Source organism: Ammospiza nelsoni, chromosome 1 (assembly GCF_027579445.1).
Source record: "Ammospiza nelsoni isolate bAmmNel1 chromosome 1, bAmmNel1.pri, whole genome shotgun sequence".
NCBI classification, from domain to species: Eukaryota; Metazoa; Chordata; class Aves; order Passeriformes; family Passerellidae; genus Ammospiza; species Ammospiza nelsoni.
This window is the reverse complement of record NC_080633.1, coordinates 22,266,297-22,285,372: the sequence shown is the minus strand read 5'-3', so window position 1 is coordinate 22,285,372 and position 19,076 is coordinate 22,266,297. Positions and strand designations below refer to the sequence as shown.

At 37.4% G+C, this 19,076-nt stretch overlaps 1 protein-coding gene across 1 annotated transcript; it reads right to left on the bottom strand.

The window, feature by feature from the left end:
* Positions 1 to 5,014: 5,014 nt before the first annotated feature.
* DBF4 (DBF4 zinc finger) lies at positions 5,015 to 19,012 on the bottom strand. The gene is made up of 12 exons (XM_059489034.1): positions 18,858 to 19,012; positions 17,583 to 17,761; positions 15,966 to 16,160; positions 14,811 to 14,861; positions 14,195 to 14,264; positions 13,989 to 14,065; positions 12,508 to 12,538; positions 12,194 to 12,236; positions 10,404 to 10,532; positions 7,830 to 7,944; positions 7,393 to 7,520; positions 5,015 to 6,249 (listed from the first exon to the last, which is right to left on the bottom strand). The coding sequence occupies exons 1-12, from the start codon at positions 18,901 to 18,903 to the stop codon at positions 5,184 to 5,186; spliced, it is 2,130 nt and encodes a 709-aa protein (XP_059345017.1). The 5' UTR covers positions 18,904 to 19,012; the 3' UTR covers positions 5,015 to 5,183.
* Positions 19,013 to 19,076: the final 64 nt, after the last annotated feature.

The window sequence follows — 19,076 nt, the reverse complement described above, 5'->3', positions numbered from 1 at the left end:
AAGAGATGAAAATGTTGATTTTATGTTCAGAAGGCTTGATTTATTATTTTATGATGTATGTTACGTTATAACTATACTAAAAAGGTTAGAAGGAAAAGTTTCATCTCAGAAGGCTAGCTAAGCTGAGAATAGAATAGAATGAAAACAAAGGTCTGTGGCTCAGACAGAGAGAGGGAGCTAGCTCTGCCGTGAGCAGTTACTAATTCTGAACATCCACATGAGACCAATCAGGGATCCACCTGTTGCATTCTACAGCAGCAGATAACCATTGTTTACATTTTGTTTCTGAGGCTTCTTATCTTCTCAGAAGGGAAAAAAATACTAAGAAAGGATTTTCACAAAAAGATGTCTACAACAGAGAAATATTTAAATCTTATTGGTGGCGATTTCACATTAATTTGGGAAATCAGGCAGTGAACATTGAGATTCACTTCCTAGTTTTACTTTCCTGGGAGTTCCTCAACATTGCTGTGGACTGTGGCAGACTATCCACCTCTGAGCCACGAGCTCTTTCACATCAGGGGACAGATTTTTTTCTTCTTCTAGCAACTAATGGAATACCTCATGTTGGAAGAGATCTGTAAGACTCATGAAGTCCAACTCCCTTCTCTTTGTGGACGACGTAAAAACACACCACAAAATGGTGTCATCCAATCCTTTAACTCTTGACTTGGGGACTGCTTCCCTGAGGAGCATGTTCTGGTGCCCAACCACCCTCTCAGTGAAGAGCCTGGTCCTGATGTTCAATCTGAACATTACCAGTTGCAGCTGCCTCCCATTTCCTTGTGTCCCATCTCTAGTTCCCAGAGAGGACACCAGCATCACCCTCTCCACTGCCTGTAGTACTGAAGGTCACAGTGAAAGTCCGGGGTTTGTGCCCAGCTATCCACATACTCAACAAACACTTAATACTGAATCTTGAAGTGAGATCTCCATTCAACAAAAAAACTCAGAACACAATGAAAAAACCAACACAAAACAAAACAAAACAAACCCCCAATAACGCCCACCAAAACCAAGACAAACCCCAAACAAATAAAAATATTATAGACAGCCACCTGAATCTACTTCTTTATCCTCTTATCTTTAACTTCTTTATCCCAAATTAAATTGGAATACACCCAAACACCTGCTTTCCTTACCAAATCTTTTTATAGTGCTGTATCTGGAGTGCTCTGCATTTATTTTTGATAACTGCACTATCTAAAACAAAGAACTAAAAAGCAACATTTGAAGAATTCAGTAAAAAACCCAAGTTGTTCATCTTATGTCACCTTTAGAGGTGGTAAACTGATTAATGGACGTAACTCACATTTATCTTCACCTGCTTCAGATTATCAGTGGTGATTCTGTGCTATTACCAACAGGATTTACTTTTCTTTTTGCTATTAAGAACAAGCATAAATAATCTCTTTACAGGGTCCAGAGGACTAACTGTGCTAAGAAATAAATTTTGGTATTAATTTTCTAGTCCACCTACATATATTCTGTGTAAGAAAGTTGTACAATTGCTCTGGATCAATTGGTTGCTAAAATTTCCCCTCATTTGTCTTCAAGAGTGATGATTAGATGCATATAGAGGTTACAGCTAAATCTGAGTGGCAGTAAGCACTTGAAAAAAAATAGCTTATTTTCCAGAAGAATATTTACATGAGATGAAGCATCATGGAAAAAATGAGAGGGATAAAGGGGAGACCATTTCCTGCTGTGATGCAAGTAACATCCAAACTAGTCATGCAAGGATATGAATGCTTGATCACATTTAATTGTAGTTTTATCTTACACTTAACTATTTCAGGAATTTCCCATAATTCTTTACACAATTTAATTGCATGTCCTAAAGTTCTCAGATTCTAAGCATCTAGAGAATGAAACTGGGGCAAGGAAGTGCTTTCCACCATTGAGTACTCAGTGTAAGACCAACATAGACGGTGATTTGATGCTTCTGTGGTACCAACTGTCAACATGATTAAAAAAGCCCAGTGTGAACAGTCTTTATCAGCCCCTGGTGCTTATCAGCCAATGGCCCAGAGGCCACATGGACAAAGATTCTCCAGCTGGAGAACATGGAGGGATTCATATTTTTGTCCCATGTCTACATGCCCCACTAGTTAAGAGCAGGTACCATTTTTTCAACATTCCTTCACTCAGAGGCTGCCACAAGAGCTTCACAGACACCATCACCAGCTACATTAGCCGAGTGTGTCAGAGCTGAGCCTCTTCAGGTGTGGGATGAAGGTGCACACACCCTCACAGGTACACCTAAGGAGCCAAAACCTCAGGTTGTAACTAACTTCCCTGCAATGCTGAAGGGGAAAGCCAGCCCTACAGTCACCTCCTGCTTTGTGCCAAGTGTTCTGCAGCTGATCATGCGGCAATAGCTGCCCACAGGGATGCTGCTGCAGAGCACAGGGCTCACCTGAGTGCATCAGCCTCAGAGGTCCCTGCAGAACCTCCCCATGTGTAGGGGTGTTGGCATTGCTAATCCCCACAGCAGTCTGTATGAACACCCCTGTGCACACACACACGGATTGGGAACTGCTTCCTCTCCTCCTTACAGCCACACTATAACTTACCTGAACAGGCACAACATTTCTGCTCCTCAGTCACAGAAAGCAAGACAATTCAAAAATGAAGTGCATTTGAAGAAATCCTTATGAAGAAGGTTCAAACTGTAATTATTCAATATTTAATTATCACAAATACATGCAGATAAATCAAGGTTCGCCATTAGAAGTGCAGTTTTAGTAACCAAAGAGGCAGTCTTTGTCTGAACTGTTTGACATTTCTCACAATCACTGCCACATATTTTGAAAATACTCAATTCTCTTCTCTATGAGGAAATCGGAGAGAGACAGATGTTCTAGTAACTACCCATCCTCATTTAGTTTTTTCAAATTGCAACAAACACATTCAAACTTTTGTAAAAATGGTGGGAGCTTTTTTTAAACAAGCTTAAAAGATAATAAATACATTAATATAATTAAATATGCTGAGCAAATCTGTTCTAGAAATAGTTAATAGGCTTACTGTGGCTTACGATACCAAGTGAACATACAACAAAGGAGACTCTAACACACACTAAAGTGACCAGTAAACAAAATCTGCATCATGACTAGAACTGCTTTTTGCAACCAGTAGCAGCGACTCTCCTAATCTTGTTCTGGGTTACAATGAATAGTCTTCATATTTTAATGACAAACCTCATTTTTTTTTTCCCTTCAAGATTCTAAAGCCATATTCCAATGTGCTCAAAACTTGTCTTAGCAGCGCCTGTTGAGCTAACATGTTCTAGGACTGCATTTAATCATATGCAAAACACACACATTGTTTATCTGATGAGTAGATTTGCTAACGGTGACATTCACTCTTATTGCAGCAATCTTTATGTGTATCAGTAGCCATGCACAGGTGGAGGCCACCAGGGCAGCTAAGGATCGTGTGCCCCATGGATGGAAGCAGAGGCAGAAGAAAGAGATACTTACTGGCAGATTGCTGCAATGCTTTAGGGGGAAATGCAAATTTTTCTAACTTTTACTTTCAAGACTGAACAAAAAGCTAGGAAGAACCCACACCCAGAGAAACTCCAACCAAAAAAACAAAAAAAACCAACCAAAAAACCCAACAAAAAAACCCTCCAACTGAACAAAATTATCTCAATAGAAGAAAAACAGTCACAACACTTGTTCCTAAAATATATTGAACTCACTGAACCAGAAAGCAATCACTAAAGTGTCATTCAAAATGAAGAACAAAGTAGCTGCTTCAATCTTTTACTTTCCAGTCCCAGTCCTAGAGTACTATATACTGGTAATTCGCAGGCAAAAAATAAATACAGATCAGTGCATTCAAGATCAAGTCCTCTTTAAAATGTTAATTTTGCCCATTTCTGTAGTGGCTTTCTATATTTTCTGGATGTGAATCCAGATCAGAATTAACTATAAATCAAGCCAGAAGTGACCAGTAAGTTGGAGAAGCCAAAAGCAGTCCTCACAGACTGTACATGCAATTACATTAACAGAGGAATAAGGGATGTCACCTTTAAAGGTGACAGTAACACCCTAAGCAGCTATTGTCATTAAGCTTTCAATTCATATCCCCTATAAAAGAAATATTTTTTATAATTTTCCTCACCGATTCCTGCACTTTAGGCAGCTTTACCCACCCCTCACAGAAAACAGCCTATAAAGGACATACAATAGCCTGCAACATTAAAGCACTTTAACTGTAAAAGCACTGAATTTGAAAATATTAAATGGGCAAAAGATGAAAATGCAAACAAGTAATTTATGCAAAAATTAATGAAAGTAATTTCTGTGGTTGAGATCGCTTATATGACCTTAAGGCACTCTACATGTATTAATAAAGCTTTGTCTCTTGTAATTTTGTATTTGTGGCCTCTCATGATTTACAGATATGGAAATTTTGAAAGAAATCAGCTCTGGTAAAGATGTGCATTATTAAAAAAAAGTCTTCCCAACTCTCACTTGTGTTCTGAGTTTAGGAGTAAAGTCAATCCCACAGGCTGGCTACTCTGAAAGAAAAATCACACAAATGACCCAAGTCGCTCAGAAACCTACCTGTCCTGTTGATTTCTTGTTTTCCCCCAATGAAAACACACGCATCTAACTGCTTTCTTACTAGCTGAAACACACAATAGAAGTAGTTTTAATTTAATAATAATAATACATCAGAGTAGTCAAAGAATGTAATACATCTTTTTTACTGTGTCTCTATTAAAGCAGCAGAAGAAACAGAAAAGGGAAGCAACGAAATGCCAGCAAAAGATCAGCAATCCGTGAGTAACGGACTACTTACAGTGGAACATCCAGTTATTTTTAATGTGGTTACTTGGAATGCATCATAGTTTTTATAGAGTTTAGGAAAGCACTCTATCTAAATGCAGCAGCATCATGCTTTACCTAGAAATTCATTTAATCCAAATGTGGGGTCAGAGGCTTTTACCAGACACAATAAAGCAGTACCTTTAAAAAAAAAACCCAAAACACATGACCAAAGCCAAACACAGTTTTATTTTTCTTATTTACATATACAGAAGCTTTTACATTAAAAAACTTGAAAACCAAATAATCTGTACATATAATACAGCAATTCAAGTCTTCATGAATAGAATCTTAAGTTTTCAAGTCAATTTAAAAATCATTATATTAAATAAACCAGTATTAAAATCCAAAAAATGGGGATGAGGATGAAGAGGAAAATAATGACCACAAAACATTCGCATTCTGCCCTTCACATGTATCATTTATGTTCATTGAACATTTGTTCTCAGTGTAACCTGAAAAACCTCCAAATTCTGAGTTTCTTTCACTTGTCTGAAATAACTCCAATAGGGTCTGCAGTGATGAGCTACAAGTGCTTCTCTTCTCTTCAGGAACAGACAGTCCATCTGAATTCTTTACTCGTAACTCCACTTTCTGTTTTTGAGTTTCTCTTTTATTCTTCCTCAAATTAAGCTTCACTTTTCTGTGCAGCTTTCCAGACGGTGAACTGTGGGCAGTGCTGGCAGCTGATGCATTAAGTTCTTTGTTCACAGCAGGATCAGATACCTCAGCCTCCAGAACGACATTGTGCTGCATTTGTTGATGATTATCACATACATTGTGATGTTTCTTGACAAATGTAGGATTGGCATCTGCTTTTTTCAAACACTTTGCTGGTAGAACTACTGAATTATTTAATTTTCGTTTTTGCTGCAGTAAGTTTTTGTCTTTTTCACTAAAATCTGTAACTTGGGTATGAGAATTGTAAGTGTCCATTCCTTCCTGAAAACACTGTACCTTCTTTTTACTTTCATCTGGTTCCAGTATTTCCTTGCTGAACAGCTCAGAAGCTTGAGACAAGTTCTCTGTGTACACTTTGTCACTTTTCTGAAGGGGTGGTTGGATGGAATTTGGTGATACAACAGTCTCTGGTAACTTCACAGCACAGGAGCAATCAGTCTTATTATTTTCATTATTAATTCTGAATTTACTTTTTAGTTCTGAAGGTTGTGATGGGTGAGAATAAAGAACTGAACAGACAGATGCAGAAACAGGGGCAGGTATTGGCACAGAATTTGGTTGTACTTCTGCAGTCTGGCAATCCAGTTTGAGAGCCTGCATTGCAGTATCCTTCCAGGAGTAAGTTTTCAAAGCAATGCGTTGCCTTTTCAGTCGCTCTTTCAGCTCATCTGGTCTGGTTATCTTTCCAATAATAGGAGAAAAACATCCTGTGCTACATTTTGTCCTACAATGAAATTGTTTAAAAATATTAGCAAACATAAAAATCCCCATGCAACGTAACTTGATATACAACTGATTCTTTAAAAGCAGCTGAACTGACAAAGGGGCTTTTGTTTTGACTCCTCAAGGAAAGATACATTCAGGGTAGCAACATGCTATTTCTACACAAGCAGACTGCCTTATAGTTTTGATGTTTTCTTACTGATTTCTACAGCTCATGACATTGCTTTAAAAACACACAATGTAGTCTAGTACTTCAGAAAATCTCAATTTACAGTGGCATTAAGAACAAAAGAAGTAAATTAATATAATGCAATTACTATAAATACTTGCAAATGTTCTATGATATTTACACACAAAATTAATATGATTTTCTTGACAGGATTTCAAGCCTAACAACTTTGAGTATTTTGAAACCACAAAAGAAATAAAGGCTTGCTTTCATTAGTCTATCACTTGTTTGATTCTATTTGCATTTCCTTTGATTTCATTAAGAACATATTTATTAAAAAAAAAGCAAGTAATGAAGAAATAAACAAGAAAGTTATTCCTTATCTCCTGACTCACTTCCAAACAATCAGAGCAACCTTGAACAGTGTTACTGCTTCACATAACAAAGACCCTGGTGCCTACAGCCCAAGACACCAAACAAGCCTTTCTCGCCCTTTTAAGCTCTTGAGCACAAAGAAGGGAACTTTGCTTTCTCTGTCCTCCACACGCAGCACAAAAGCAGAGAGGTTTAGAGTACAGGTAGGAAGTTTTTCCACAGGTAAGGAGACCAGATTGAACAAATATGCTGTCCTTAGACAAAGCATTCAGAACAAGATGTCCAGACATTGCTGTCTTTGTTAGCAATATTTCAGTACAGCAGATTTTGTGTTACAGGAGCTGAACATAAGTAGATCAACTTCTGGCAACTTTCAGTCTCAACTTTCTCTAATGTCATCTGCACTTTTAATTTTTTTTCCTGAGTTTTGCTCTACAGAACTGATTTGCCACAAACAACCTCACAGAAAATTTCCATAATTTATTTCAGCCTTGAAAATATGAATTTATCCTGTTCTATTCAGATCAAGAATTTCAAAACTATCATTATGTTCAGTGTCCTGACTCACAGAGTCTTTAGAATTTACAATATGTAACTCACCTTTTTATTTTTCCTGTCTCATCATCTTTGTATGCAACAAACTCATAAGCTAACTTTGAGATTATATCATCAACAACTTTATACTGTGTGCTTTGTGCAAAATTTCGGTGCCGCTCACTTTCAAGATGCTGCAATAAAGAAAAAACATGAAATAAATCTAACATTACAGATATCAATAAACAAATCCACAGCACAACAAGGAGCAAGTAAATACCATTAGTTTACTACCAGCATCTCTAAAGCATGAATTACTAGTGCCTACAGCTGTCAGAGATAGGTTTTAATTCTTAATTGCTGCTTCTAACATAGGAAAAAATACTAATTTGCTGATTATTCAGAAAAATATTTTAAAATTAAAAAATTACAGAGAAACTTCTGGTGATACCACATTGAAGAGATATGATGGTATCAAAGCATATACTTGACATTTCACATACTGTTTGCAGATCTTCATATTTCTTCCCACAACATTCACAATATCCTCTCCTTTTTTTGTCCTTCTGAGGAAATTGAGCAGGCATTCCACAATCCTTGTCACTGTTTATTTTGTTTCTGTTAAGAGAATATTAATGAGTCTTAAACACGGAACTGAGTGCTCAACTTGCCCCTCACAGTAGGTTCATTTTTACCCACTTAAAAAAACCACTCCCAAAACAAACCTTTATTTTCCCTTAAACTATTTACATTATTTTAGTCAACGCTTCAAAAAATCTGAAGAGTTATAGTTCGATTTAAAATCAAACAAACAAAACCCAGAAACATTTACTGCAAGAAGACAGGCAGACCCAGTGGAATTATATGTAAGCATAGAACATCCAGGTTAGTATAGACATACTACTACCATTCACTCAGAATAAATAATACAAAGTTGCTAAACAAAAGTTAAAAGGACATTTAGAAGTCTCTGTGCACAGCTGATAAAACACAAACTAGAAAAAGCAAAAAAAAAAAAAAAAAGATTTTAAGATTTTAACACCTACTGTTGGTTGTACATAATTAGAATATGCTGACCAAATGCCATTTTGTCCTGTTTTTCTAGGTAAAGGCTAAATGAGAATGCAAAAAAACGAACCTAAAGTTCTGCCTGGACATTAAAATATGAAGAGATTTTCAACAGCTGCCCCAGGATCCTCAGAATCCCCATCTGGGAAGAGCTACTGCTTGCTGCAATCGACTATTAAACCACCTACAGTTGACATGTCAGCAGTAAAGCAAAGTCATCAAACTCTACTTCCCTTGACTTTGAAGGAATAGTTCCATCTCCCTGTTTAGCCAAAAACCACAGACAGATTTTACCAAGTATCTGCATAGATGTAAGCTCAGGACTACATCTAAAAATCTGTTGTGAAAAATCTCTAGCTTACAAAGCACAGCAAAGTATTGTTAACATCCTGCCCCAGCAGTTCTTGGGTTCCCCAGGCCAGGGAACTCTAAAGTGTGCTTTAACTGTTAACTGTTACACCAGCCTTCACACCTTCCCTCTGGAAACAGCAAAACTCAGCGAGAACCAGGCAAGCAGGACTGAAGCAATAGAATGCATCATCTGAAGACTGAATAAGTCTGCAGGTCTTGCCCAATGCAGAAGCAAGCAGAACTAACAACTTTGCTTCAACAAGTTTTTCTTCCAGGTAAAGACAAAACAAGTGAACATTTCCCCTGCCCCCAAAACTGACATTGGTCACATTCACCTGCTGAGTATGAAACATTCTCCCACCTAAACATCTCTTTGGTATGTGCCCACGTGAAGTATTAATTAGGAATATTTATTCAAATATAAATCCTGATTTTTTTAATATATCATGTTCCTTAATCCATCCAAACAGAAACTACCTTTTTGGGTTTTTTATGCCTTAAAAAGAATGGGCTTTTCCAACATACTCTGAAGAGACACAATCAGAAATTGCCTTATTAATACAGCAGTAACCCCTGCAATATATGGTTTTTTCTCTTTTCATACTGCTATCTTCTTTGCAATTAAAAAAAAAAACAGGAAAAAAAAGCACCACAGCAATATCAGCTGAAACCTCCAGCACTGTGTTACTGTCAAGACTGGACAGAACTGCGGAGAAGCCACTTCATAAAGAAAACAGGTATCACAGCACAGTAAGTCTCCAGCCACAAGGACAGAAAAGCAGCAACTTACTAAATACAGAAAGTTCCACATACAGCAAAGCTACCCTCCACATAAACATAGTTCATCTCTCACATGAATCAATTTTAGAAGTCAATGAAAAAAGCAGGTATTAAAAAATTTTAAAACCCCACTGATTCACAAAACCCAGTTAATTATGACTCTTAAATAGTTTCAAATCATAAAATTGATTTGCTGAAGTTCGAATTGCATCTGCAGCGCTCAAATCAGGCCTGCATGCCAAAATGTATTACATAAACACTTGCTGTAAAGCCAGCTGCAATTCCACTGGGAAGCTGGCATCCACTTTTCATCTTTGAAGAGCTGAAGCTGTATTAGCAGTCTATCTAATTTCTATGAATTATCAACAATATATCAATATAACAATATATTGAATTATCAAGAGTCTTTATAAACAATGGGTAGGCACTGTGATTGAATAGCACTGCTTTAAAAAGTTCAACTGCTTATTTCAGCACTATATGGACAAATACAAAAGAAGTCTTAAGAAACCCACTTCCTGTGAAATATTTACTGAACAGCATCCAAGATGAGGACAAAGAAGAAACCAGTGGGAGAAAGGAAAGAAATCTCTTATGCTGACCCACAGTGAAAGGAAAAGGCCACATTTTTGGATGTATGCATCTGTGTGCCCAAAAAAAGGACTAAAGACAGGATAAAGAGGGTACAGATAGAAAGACACCAACAGTGCAGTAGATACATTGATGAGACATGGTTAATAGTCTAATAGTATTACATAGCACAGAAAATTAGAAGTTGAGAAATTATTTTAGAACACAAATTTTTTTAGTCATGGAATAATTCAGAGAACAAATCTCTCCTCTACCCACACCTCAATAAAATAAAATTTTCAACAAACCTTTCCTTAGACTGAGTTTGCTTTTGACCAGGATACTTCTTATCCACCTCAAATGGACTATATGGCTTTGGAACACAATAGTTCAGAAATGGAAAACTCAGTAACTGCAGATAAAACGGTCGGTACTGGCTGCATTAACACAAAACAAGTGCATGAGAACCATCAAAAATGGAAAAAGGGCTTCACTGCATACATTACTCCAGGTCCAAAATACTGAACAAGTGTTTCTCTTTTACATACGACATATAGAGAATGCTAAACAGATACATATCTTAGAATAAGTCATTCATTTCTTCCTTGATACTTTCCTTCAGTTTCCAGAGCTGTCTTACACATTCCTTGGGATATGACATGTGTGCCTATTAGTTGTTGTGAGTTGGGTAACCAATAAACCCAAGAACAATTTGGACAACACTGCATTTGCGCTCCTGAGAAGTAGCTACAGTAGTGACCAACATCCAATGCTTTTAAAATTTATTTTAGCATTTTCTTAAAAAAAAATTCAATTCACCATTCAGAATATTAAAATAGACCTTTTACAGAAAAACAATATTCCTGTACACCACTCTGTACATTCAGAGATAGCAGAACTAGCAACCACACCAGTGCTCTGAACAGATTAAAGACTTCCAAAATAGGACATGTCAAAAATTGACATACTGAATAATCAGTTGACTGAAATGCTGATGGCAGAGTTCAGTATGATTTTTGTCCCCACATTACTATTAAAAGCTACCCAGGCAAAACTACAAGAGCAAGTCTGGAAAACATAATACACCAGTGAAGCATCATCTTCTGCTTCTGAACTGTTACTTATGTTGCACCAATATTAAAAAACATTACATAAATATTTAGAAGTGTTTCAAGTGTTTTCACTACATTATGAAATTCACATATATTTATATATGAATTTCTTATCCTTACAATTCTGTTGGTCCAGTTCTCCCCACTATCCCCACGTCCCTCATACCTATTGCCAATCCACAGTGTATAACCAGGTTTAGATGATTTTTTTTTAAAACAGGAAACTGTCAGATAAATCAGGTCAAAGAATTTAGTGCTTATAAACAACACCATAACTCAGAAGTTACTTAGGAATTTAAAAGTGCAAATTATGCTGTGCAGAACCAAACTTTTTTTACAATTCATTGTTCTCTCAACTTCTGGCTAACTGGCATTTTCTTACACAACAAAGACTGATTACAGGACCAGAAAGATGTGAAACTTTTCAAGGCTGAAAGTATCAGACCTCTTATGAGTGGATATTGAAATCAGATTAATAACCTTTAATTTTTCCTTCTAAAAAGAAATGATTGAACAGGAAATTAAACCTAGTTTCAATTTATTATTTTAACTAACATCTTCACTTTCCTTACATCTAAAGAGTCTCAGCAGGAGATGAATGTAATTGAGCTGGAACTAAAGGAGTGGAATTCAGTATGCAAAGTTTTGCATTACAAGATTTGGATCTAAGGAAAGATGTAAAGGTTCATGATTCCCTTTCATTCCTTGGTAGGATGTAACCCAAAGAATCCATTCTCATCATCTACAAACTGGAGTTACCTGTTAACTTGCCGCTTCCTTCACCTTACTGCAAATATTCCCTATTATACTTCTACTTGCTCAATTTCATTTGGCAGCTAAAGGCATTTGTATGTCATTTTCAGTACTCTTGACATCTGAAGTCAGGAAGTTGAAAGGAATTGAGATTTAAGGACACACTTCCTCAAGTAATTCTGTATTACTCAGTTGGAGAACCACATTACTAAATGCATGTAGAGAACACTTACCAACTCCTATCTTCCACCCTGATAAATGGACTTTTCAGTCTACCTGCTCAAAGGAGGAGAAAAGGAAATCAATAGGGAAATACTTTTCATCATGTATCAAGTTGCTCCAGTAATAAATAAGCAGACTTTATTTTAGGACTCATTATGTACAGGTTTTGACAAACTTGATTTCCATGAAGTTTCTCTACATGCTTTTCTTGGACATACAAATTGGAGTACAGCACCACATTTGACCACAGAAGAACTGTAGCACATTTCTGAGCATTCAGAAAATAAATCAAGCCAAAAACCTCTATAATTGTTGCAGTACTTACTTTTTGACTTTGGAGCAGTAACGTGTTTTCCCTATTGAAAAAAGAGAGATGGTGTAAAATCACTGTATTATTCTGCACTGTACTTGAAGATTTAGCTGTAGATAATTTAAGTTATGAGAGTCTCCCTGTGTTATTATGACCTCATACACCCAAGATGAATTTTAAAGGAAACTAAACTCATTAGTACTTTGAAACAAGACAACATGTTTCCCAAAGAAATATCTCTTGCTACACTGAAAAGAAAGTGCTCTCCTTCAAATGCCTCAATTTATTTTTTTCTAAAATCAAGTCAAAACAAAGAAACACAGGTAAATTTATACATTTACTCCCTCCACCTGAAAATACCTTGCCATTGCTGAAAGTTCAGTCTTTAGTACAGGTAACATTTTTACAACACTTTGTAAATCCTAATTAACTGCAAGCTGCAAAATGCCACCAAAACCTGCAGAACAGCAAGTATTTCCAATTAAAACAATTGTTTTCATTTGAATGGGTTTACACAGGCTGCATCTTTTATTATTTTTAGCAATGAAGACTAAAATGCAGAAGAATAATTTTGTCTTCAGAAAAAAGTGAAGTTACATTCAAGTATCAGCTGTTAAATATAATTGATTCTCGTAAAAGTATAAACTCATTTTATACTATTTGCAAAAAATCCTCACCTGCTATCCATGTACACAGTGATGATTTGGCAGAGGATTTTATGAGGCCTCAAGGACTAGCCAATATTACATTCCAAAACAATATAACACATGCTGGGTAGTTTGGTTCTGTTTATTTATCAGGCCCCGTGGCTAAACCAGACAATTGTGCAAATTACAGAGCAACTGCAGGTGGAGCACACAAGAGCCACAAGCTTTACTGTCTAACTACATCATAGACTAAAACCTGAGAAAAGGAGATTTTCCCTTTCTGCCAACTCCACATACTTGGCAAATTAGCTTCAAGATGCTTTATGCTCGTTCTCTGTGAAGAAAGAGTTGCAGATTCCTTATAGAGACAGCTTCTCCAGGAAACATAACTATGATTTTTCAAAATAGCCCATCAAAATGAAAGAATTTCTAATCACTGTGTCACAGGGAAAATTATACAAGGCAACTTAGCTGCCATCTACAACATACTAAAACAACAATACATCTTAATAATTACTTCTGAGGCCTGCAGAATGGAAATTTCAGACACTTCAGCACTTCTGACTCTCAGATACCCTTTGTAAGAGCACAGCTCTACACACTATAGAATCAATGCTACTAATAAAGTTATTTTTAAATAATGTTGAAATATACAGCATATACTTTGTATTATCCAAGATGGTTTTTAAATCAATTCACAAGACATACTAGTCTGTGAAAAACTGGAAATGAGCAATAGCTTCATTAAAATAAAATCCACAAGCTTCACAGTAGGCAGTCCTCAGTACTTTGTGTTTTCTTAGCTAACAAAACAAATGGCATTTTTATAAATGGCAGAAAGGCACTTACCACATCTTTAGAAGAACTGCCTGCTCTTTTGATTAGATAGAGCTCCCTTTTCTTTTGTTCAATGCAATTCTTAACATCTGGCAAAAAGTGGGAGAATTATACTCAGTTGGCTCAATTTTTGCATGTTTGACATAACTTCTAATATTTTAAATTCAACAAAAGCCATTAAATGAATGTTACACATTGAAGTCAGCAAAAATATTTACCATCAATATGAAGTATCTTCACTCCCCAACTCAAAGCATTGGATAGTATACTACCAGAGGGGATTAAGTCCTGCAAGCAATAAACTACATTAATAATCTTAAACAATGCATAGTAATTACTTAAAATAATTAAAATATAACATATTATATGAAAGCTGCAATTAAAATTAAGGTGCTTTGCTTCTAGCCAAAAGAATACCACTCTCCTAGACTCCTCTTCTGTCTCTCTCTGTATTACAGCACCTCACCATCAAAAGAATACATTTAACCTTCAGAAAACCAAAACTGTTCTTTATGGTCACATTTTACAGCAAGATCCGAAGACTGTGAATATATACGTTAACTTCATGAGCACCTCTCAAATGTTAGTTACATTAGCAATCCTAACAAATGTTTTTTAACTACTTTTCCTAAAACTCCACAGACTTTCAATTCTTCAGAAGTAGCCCGATAACATACCTGACACTTCACTTAGGACAATCCCTCAACTTCTGCCTGAGTATTCCATGACTGACTTCTCTCTAGAACCACTAAGGCCACTTATGCAACTGCTTGTTTTCTAGAAAAACAAACCACCAAAGTTCTGAAGCACAAGTTTGCTGATTATTTGGCTTACCTGTTCTTTGATTGCCTTTTCAACCAAGGACTTTCCTCTGCTCATACGTACCTACATTAAAACAGAAACACATTTGTAGTGAGGAGAGATAATTCACATTGCTCTTAACAAATACACATTAGCTACAAGGGTCTCCTTTTGCTCACTCTACTGCTAATTTTTCAATAATGTGTATCTTTCTCACAGGATTATGGTTGATACAGTGAAAAGGAAAAAACCCAAAACCAAGAAGACCCCAACAAGTAATCATTTTCAGCCAAAGAAGGCCACTGCAATGTTAGTGCTGGAACAAAGCACATGGTGGGAATAAGCAGCCAGTGACACACTAAAAGATGAGGTTTCATCAGCTGGGCTTGTGAAAATTATATTCATTAATATAATCACAGCCTCTGTCTTATCCCGTGCTTTTCAATCACCACTGCATTTCCTTTTTCCACTTTTTGCTGTTCATTCATAATGAGCTGCCTTTACCTACCCAGGCTGTTTGCAAAATAAGGTGACCTCTCCCATGCAACACAAAGACCAGCCTGCAGACTGGTCATGTTTCTAAACAAGAACCATATATATAGTACAGTTAATGATTTTCAACTGTATTTTGAAAGGACACAAGACTTGCCCATGTAAGAAACTTCACATAAACCTGCATAAATTCAGATACTAACTGTTGCAATTAATGTGATTCCCTAAGAAAGAGGTAAGAAAAACTTAATATTCATAATGCTCAATTTTATTCCTACTACTATCAGAGAGCATTTCTGCAGATATCAGCATTAACAACATCAAATCAGCCAAATTTTAACAGGCTGTGTTGCTAAAGAGACAGGAATCACTGGATGTCGTCACATGCCTGATCCAGCTGTCAAACATGACATCAGTGCTGTAAGTCAGAAAGAGTAAATTAAAACATATTTGAGTATACTCTTATTTGCAAAAATTGATCCTTTTTAAAACAAGTTCCAACAAATTTGCTGAATTATTTTGAGTTAGTTAAGTTTAACAAGTTAGCCTGAATAAATTTAAAATAATGTTTCAAAGAAAAATCCCTATTCACCCAAGGAATTGCTGCCACCTTTAGGAAACAAAATCAGAGAACAACTGTAGGAGCATATCCCATGGATTGCACCTGATTTGCAGTATTATTACTAAGAAACTTACTGTATCTGCTATCTTGAATGAACTGCCATCATGTCGATCTTTTCGGCTGCTAGGATGAGGTGAACCATTTCCTCCATTAGGTGCAGATTCTGGGCTAGGAACAGGAGAAATCTGGCCAAGAGTTGGTGCAAATTTTGCCTCCTTTTTATTAGTCACCAGATAGTTGATATCTTTACTAAGAAAACTCTCCACTCTCTAAATATAAAGATATAAAACAAGTAATTTTTTCAGGACAATAGATCGGTAACTCAATTTTACATTGACTATTTTAAAGGAAAGTGATAAAACTTCTAAAACAATTAAATTCAAAAACACTGAGTTAACAAGAAAATATTTTCTACATATCTGGATAACAATGACAATTAAGTTATACTAGCATCTTACCAGTCACAAATTCTAATTTGTAATTTAAATTTATTAATTTTGTAATAACTATTAAAAGAGCTTTGCTTTGTTCTGATTATTACAATTTTATACTACCTACCTGTAATACTTTACAATTACAAGAATGCAAACACTCCATTAAGGAATAACATATTAAAGGAAAACAACTCTCTAATTTTATGTAAAAGAAATTACACAGAAGTGTTCAGCAAAACTTAAAGACAGGTGTTTGCAAATGGGATTTACAGTCTTCAAGAAGCCATAAATTTACTGAGTTTAGGACCAGCAGTAAAACTAAAATTTCAGGATAGCTATCATGTTTCACACCTACAGTGTCCATAACGTTTGTCAAAAAGGTAAGGTCTCAAGTAGATTCACATTCTCATACTCAGCAATATAAAAATGTCATCATTCTGAGTTTACTCCTCCACTTTGCTCCTTCAGTCTCTTTCACTGCCAACTACAGTGTGACCAACAGCCAAGTGCCTCGCTATTTCATTTCAGATTGTACAGTTTGAGGTATTTTCCTCTTTTCCAGTCATCACTGTGGAAAGCACAAATCACACAGCTTGAAAGTGTGCATTTAAATTCTGCTCTATGGATCTTTTACAGAAACAGGATATACAGAAAGAGGCACTTCTAAGTGCCCTCCACACAAGTATTCTGTACTTGCTTGTATCAAAGAGTTCCCTCCATACAGAAAGAAGAATTAGGAAAAAATTATTAAGGTGCTTATAAAATTTATTGTTTAAGAGTATTCAAAAACAGTCACTAAGATACCCTGTGCAAAACATTGTTAGTGAAGCTGCTGACTTATAGAAAACAGATACAAAAATCTTCCTTTAGTCTCTTTCAGGTTCAGCTGAACACTGTGAGTTGTAACATGTAAACATGTCAATACAGTCAGAAGCAGCAGAAGAAAAATCACCTTGAACAACGAAACCTTATGAATTTGGATAAAATCTTAAGCCAGGTGAATAATCAACTGAAAACAAAACTGCCTAATAAGAACTTTTGTTTCAATCAGGAAAGCAGCTCCTCTTGAAAACCCACAGAATAGTTTGTTGATAAGCTCCTTATTCGGATTAAAGTTTAAGACAAAGATAGAAAAATAAGACACCATCTCAGGTAACTACAAGTAACATTAAAATGCAGTTACAAAGAACACAAAAAAGGCATTCCACATGTGCACATTTCCTTCTACGTTCATATAAGTCTCTATTATTAACTTACCCCTCCCAGCTCTTTGAGGTCCTTTCCTAACTTTTCAGAGATCACATTTGATGGGATATCGAGGTAAAACACTTTCCCAGTGAGCGGCTTAAATTTGAGTTTCTCCGGTTTTGCCGTGTCTTTCTTCACATTCTTCAGGGAAGATCTTATCTTTTCTGGTTTTGCTTGAATTGCATCCTCTGGGGAAAGAAAAAAAACAAAAACCAAATAGGCATTTTAAACAGAACTGGACTTTGGTTTTATTTCTGAAAGGGAAAATTCCTGAATTATGGAAATGGATGGAGCAAGCTTCCATAGAAAGGCTTGGGCTGGAAGGGACCTTAGAGATCATCTAATTTCAACCTTCCTGCCATAAAGGGACACCTTTCACTAGACCACGTTGCTCAAAGCACAGTTACACATATTGGTTTGACACTGGTTTTTCTTCCTCCCTTGCCTAATCCTAGTTGTTTCTCTTTTGGAGAAGCTCAAGACAATGAGAGCTGCCACAGGAAGTGAGCAGGCCTCTTCTGGAGACAAAAAGGCAACATGCAAAACAGTCCCTTCGCAAGGGATTGATTCCTTCCCTCCCTGAAGGAGTCCCAGGTAGGAAAGGGAGCAGAACCACTACTCGTGCTGCAAAATCCTCTAGGGCTTATGAGCACAGTAAATAATAGATGAACAGCACTCAGTTTTGTAGGATCTGGAAGACAAAAAAATCTAGAAAAATAAGAAAATTAGGAGATTGATGCAACTGATCCAGAATCTAAACAGAAAAGATGGATGATAAGCAAGTGTGCAAGGAAAATTCTGTAATGATCACCGACTAAATACAGTGTCACCACACACGCGCCAGTACCGTTTAAAAATTAACACTCTAAACACTGGAATTAATATTGGAGCACGCAGATTAAACCTCTCAGGGATAATCAAAAGTTTGGAGCGCATTAACAGGACTGCAACAGCAACGAAGAGTCTCTCCCGCAAAGGGGGTGCGTTCTCACACCCTGGGCCTAAGGAGCCCTCCACACAGACACCAGAGGAGCCCGGGGGGAGCAGCTGGCCCAGCGGCGGCCCGGCCATGTCCCACACACCAGGGGCACGCTCGTACGAGTAACTCCCGTCACACACGAGGGCCTTCCAGCCGCCCCCGCTCCAGCGCCAGCCCGGGGCCCAAGCCCGGCACGAGGCGGCGGCGGCGGCGCCTCACAGCTCCAGCCGGGATGGCGGCACCGCCTGAGAAAGGCCCGAACGGCGGCAGCTCCCCCGCGCTGCCCACAGCCCCCCGCCGCTTACGGGGACGCGCTCCTTTGTCGGCGGGCTCGGCAGCGCTCGGCTTCATCTTCCCGCGGAGTCACATCGTGCTCTGCTCCGCCGGCAGCCCCGATCGGCACAGCCACTCCACGCCACCTTCCCGCCTCCGCCGCAGCGGCTGCTACGCCCTCACCAACTGCCCGCGCGGGCCGGCCCCTCCCGCCGAGGGGCGGGCGGAAGGCCGGGCAAGGAGGGGAAGGA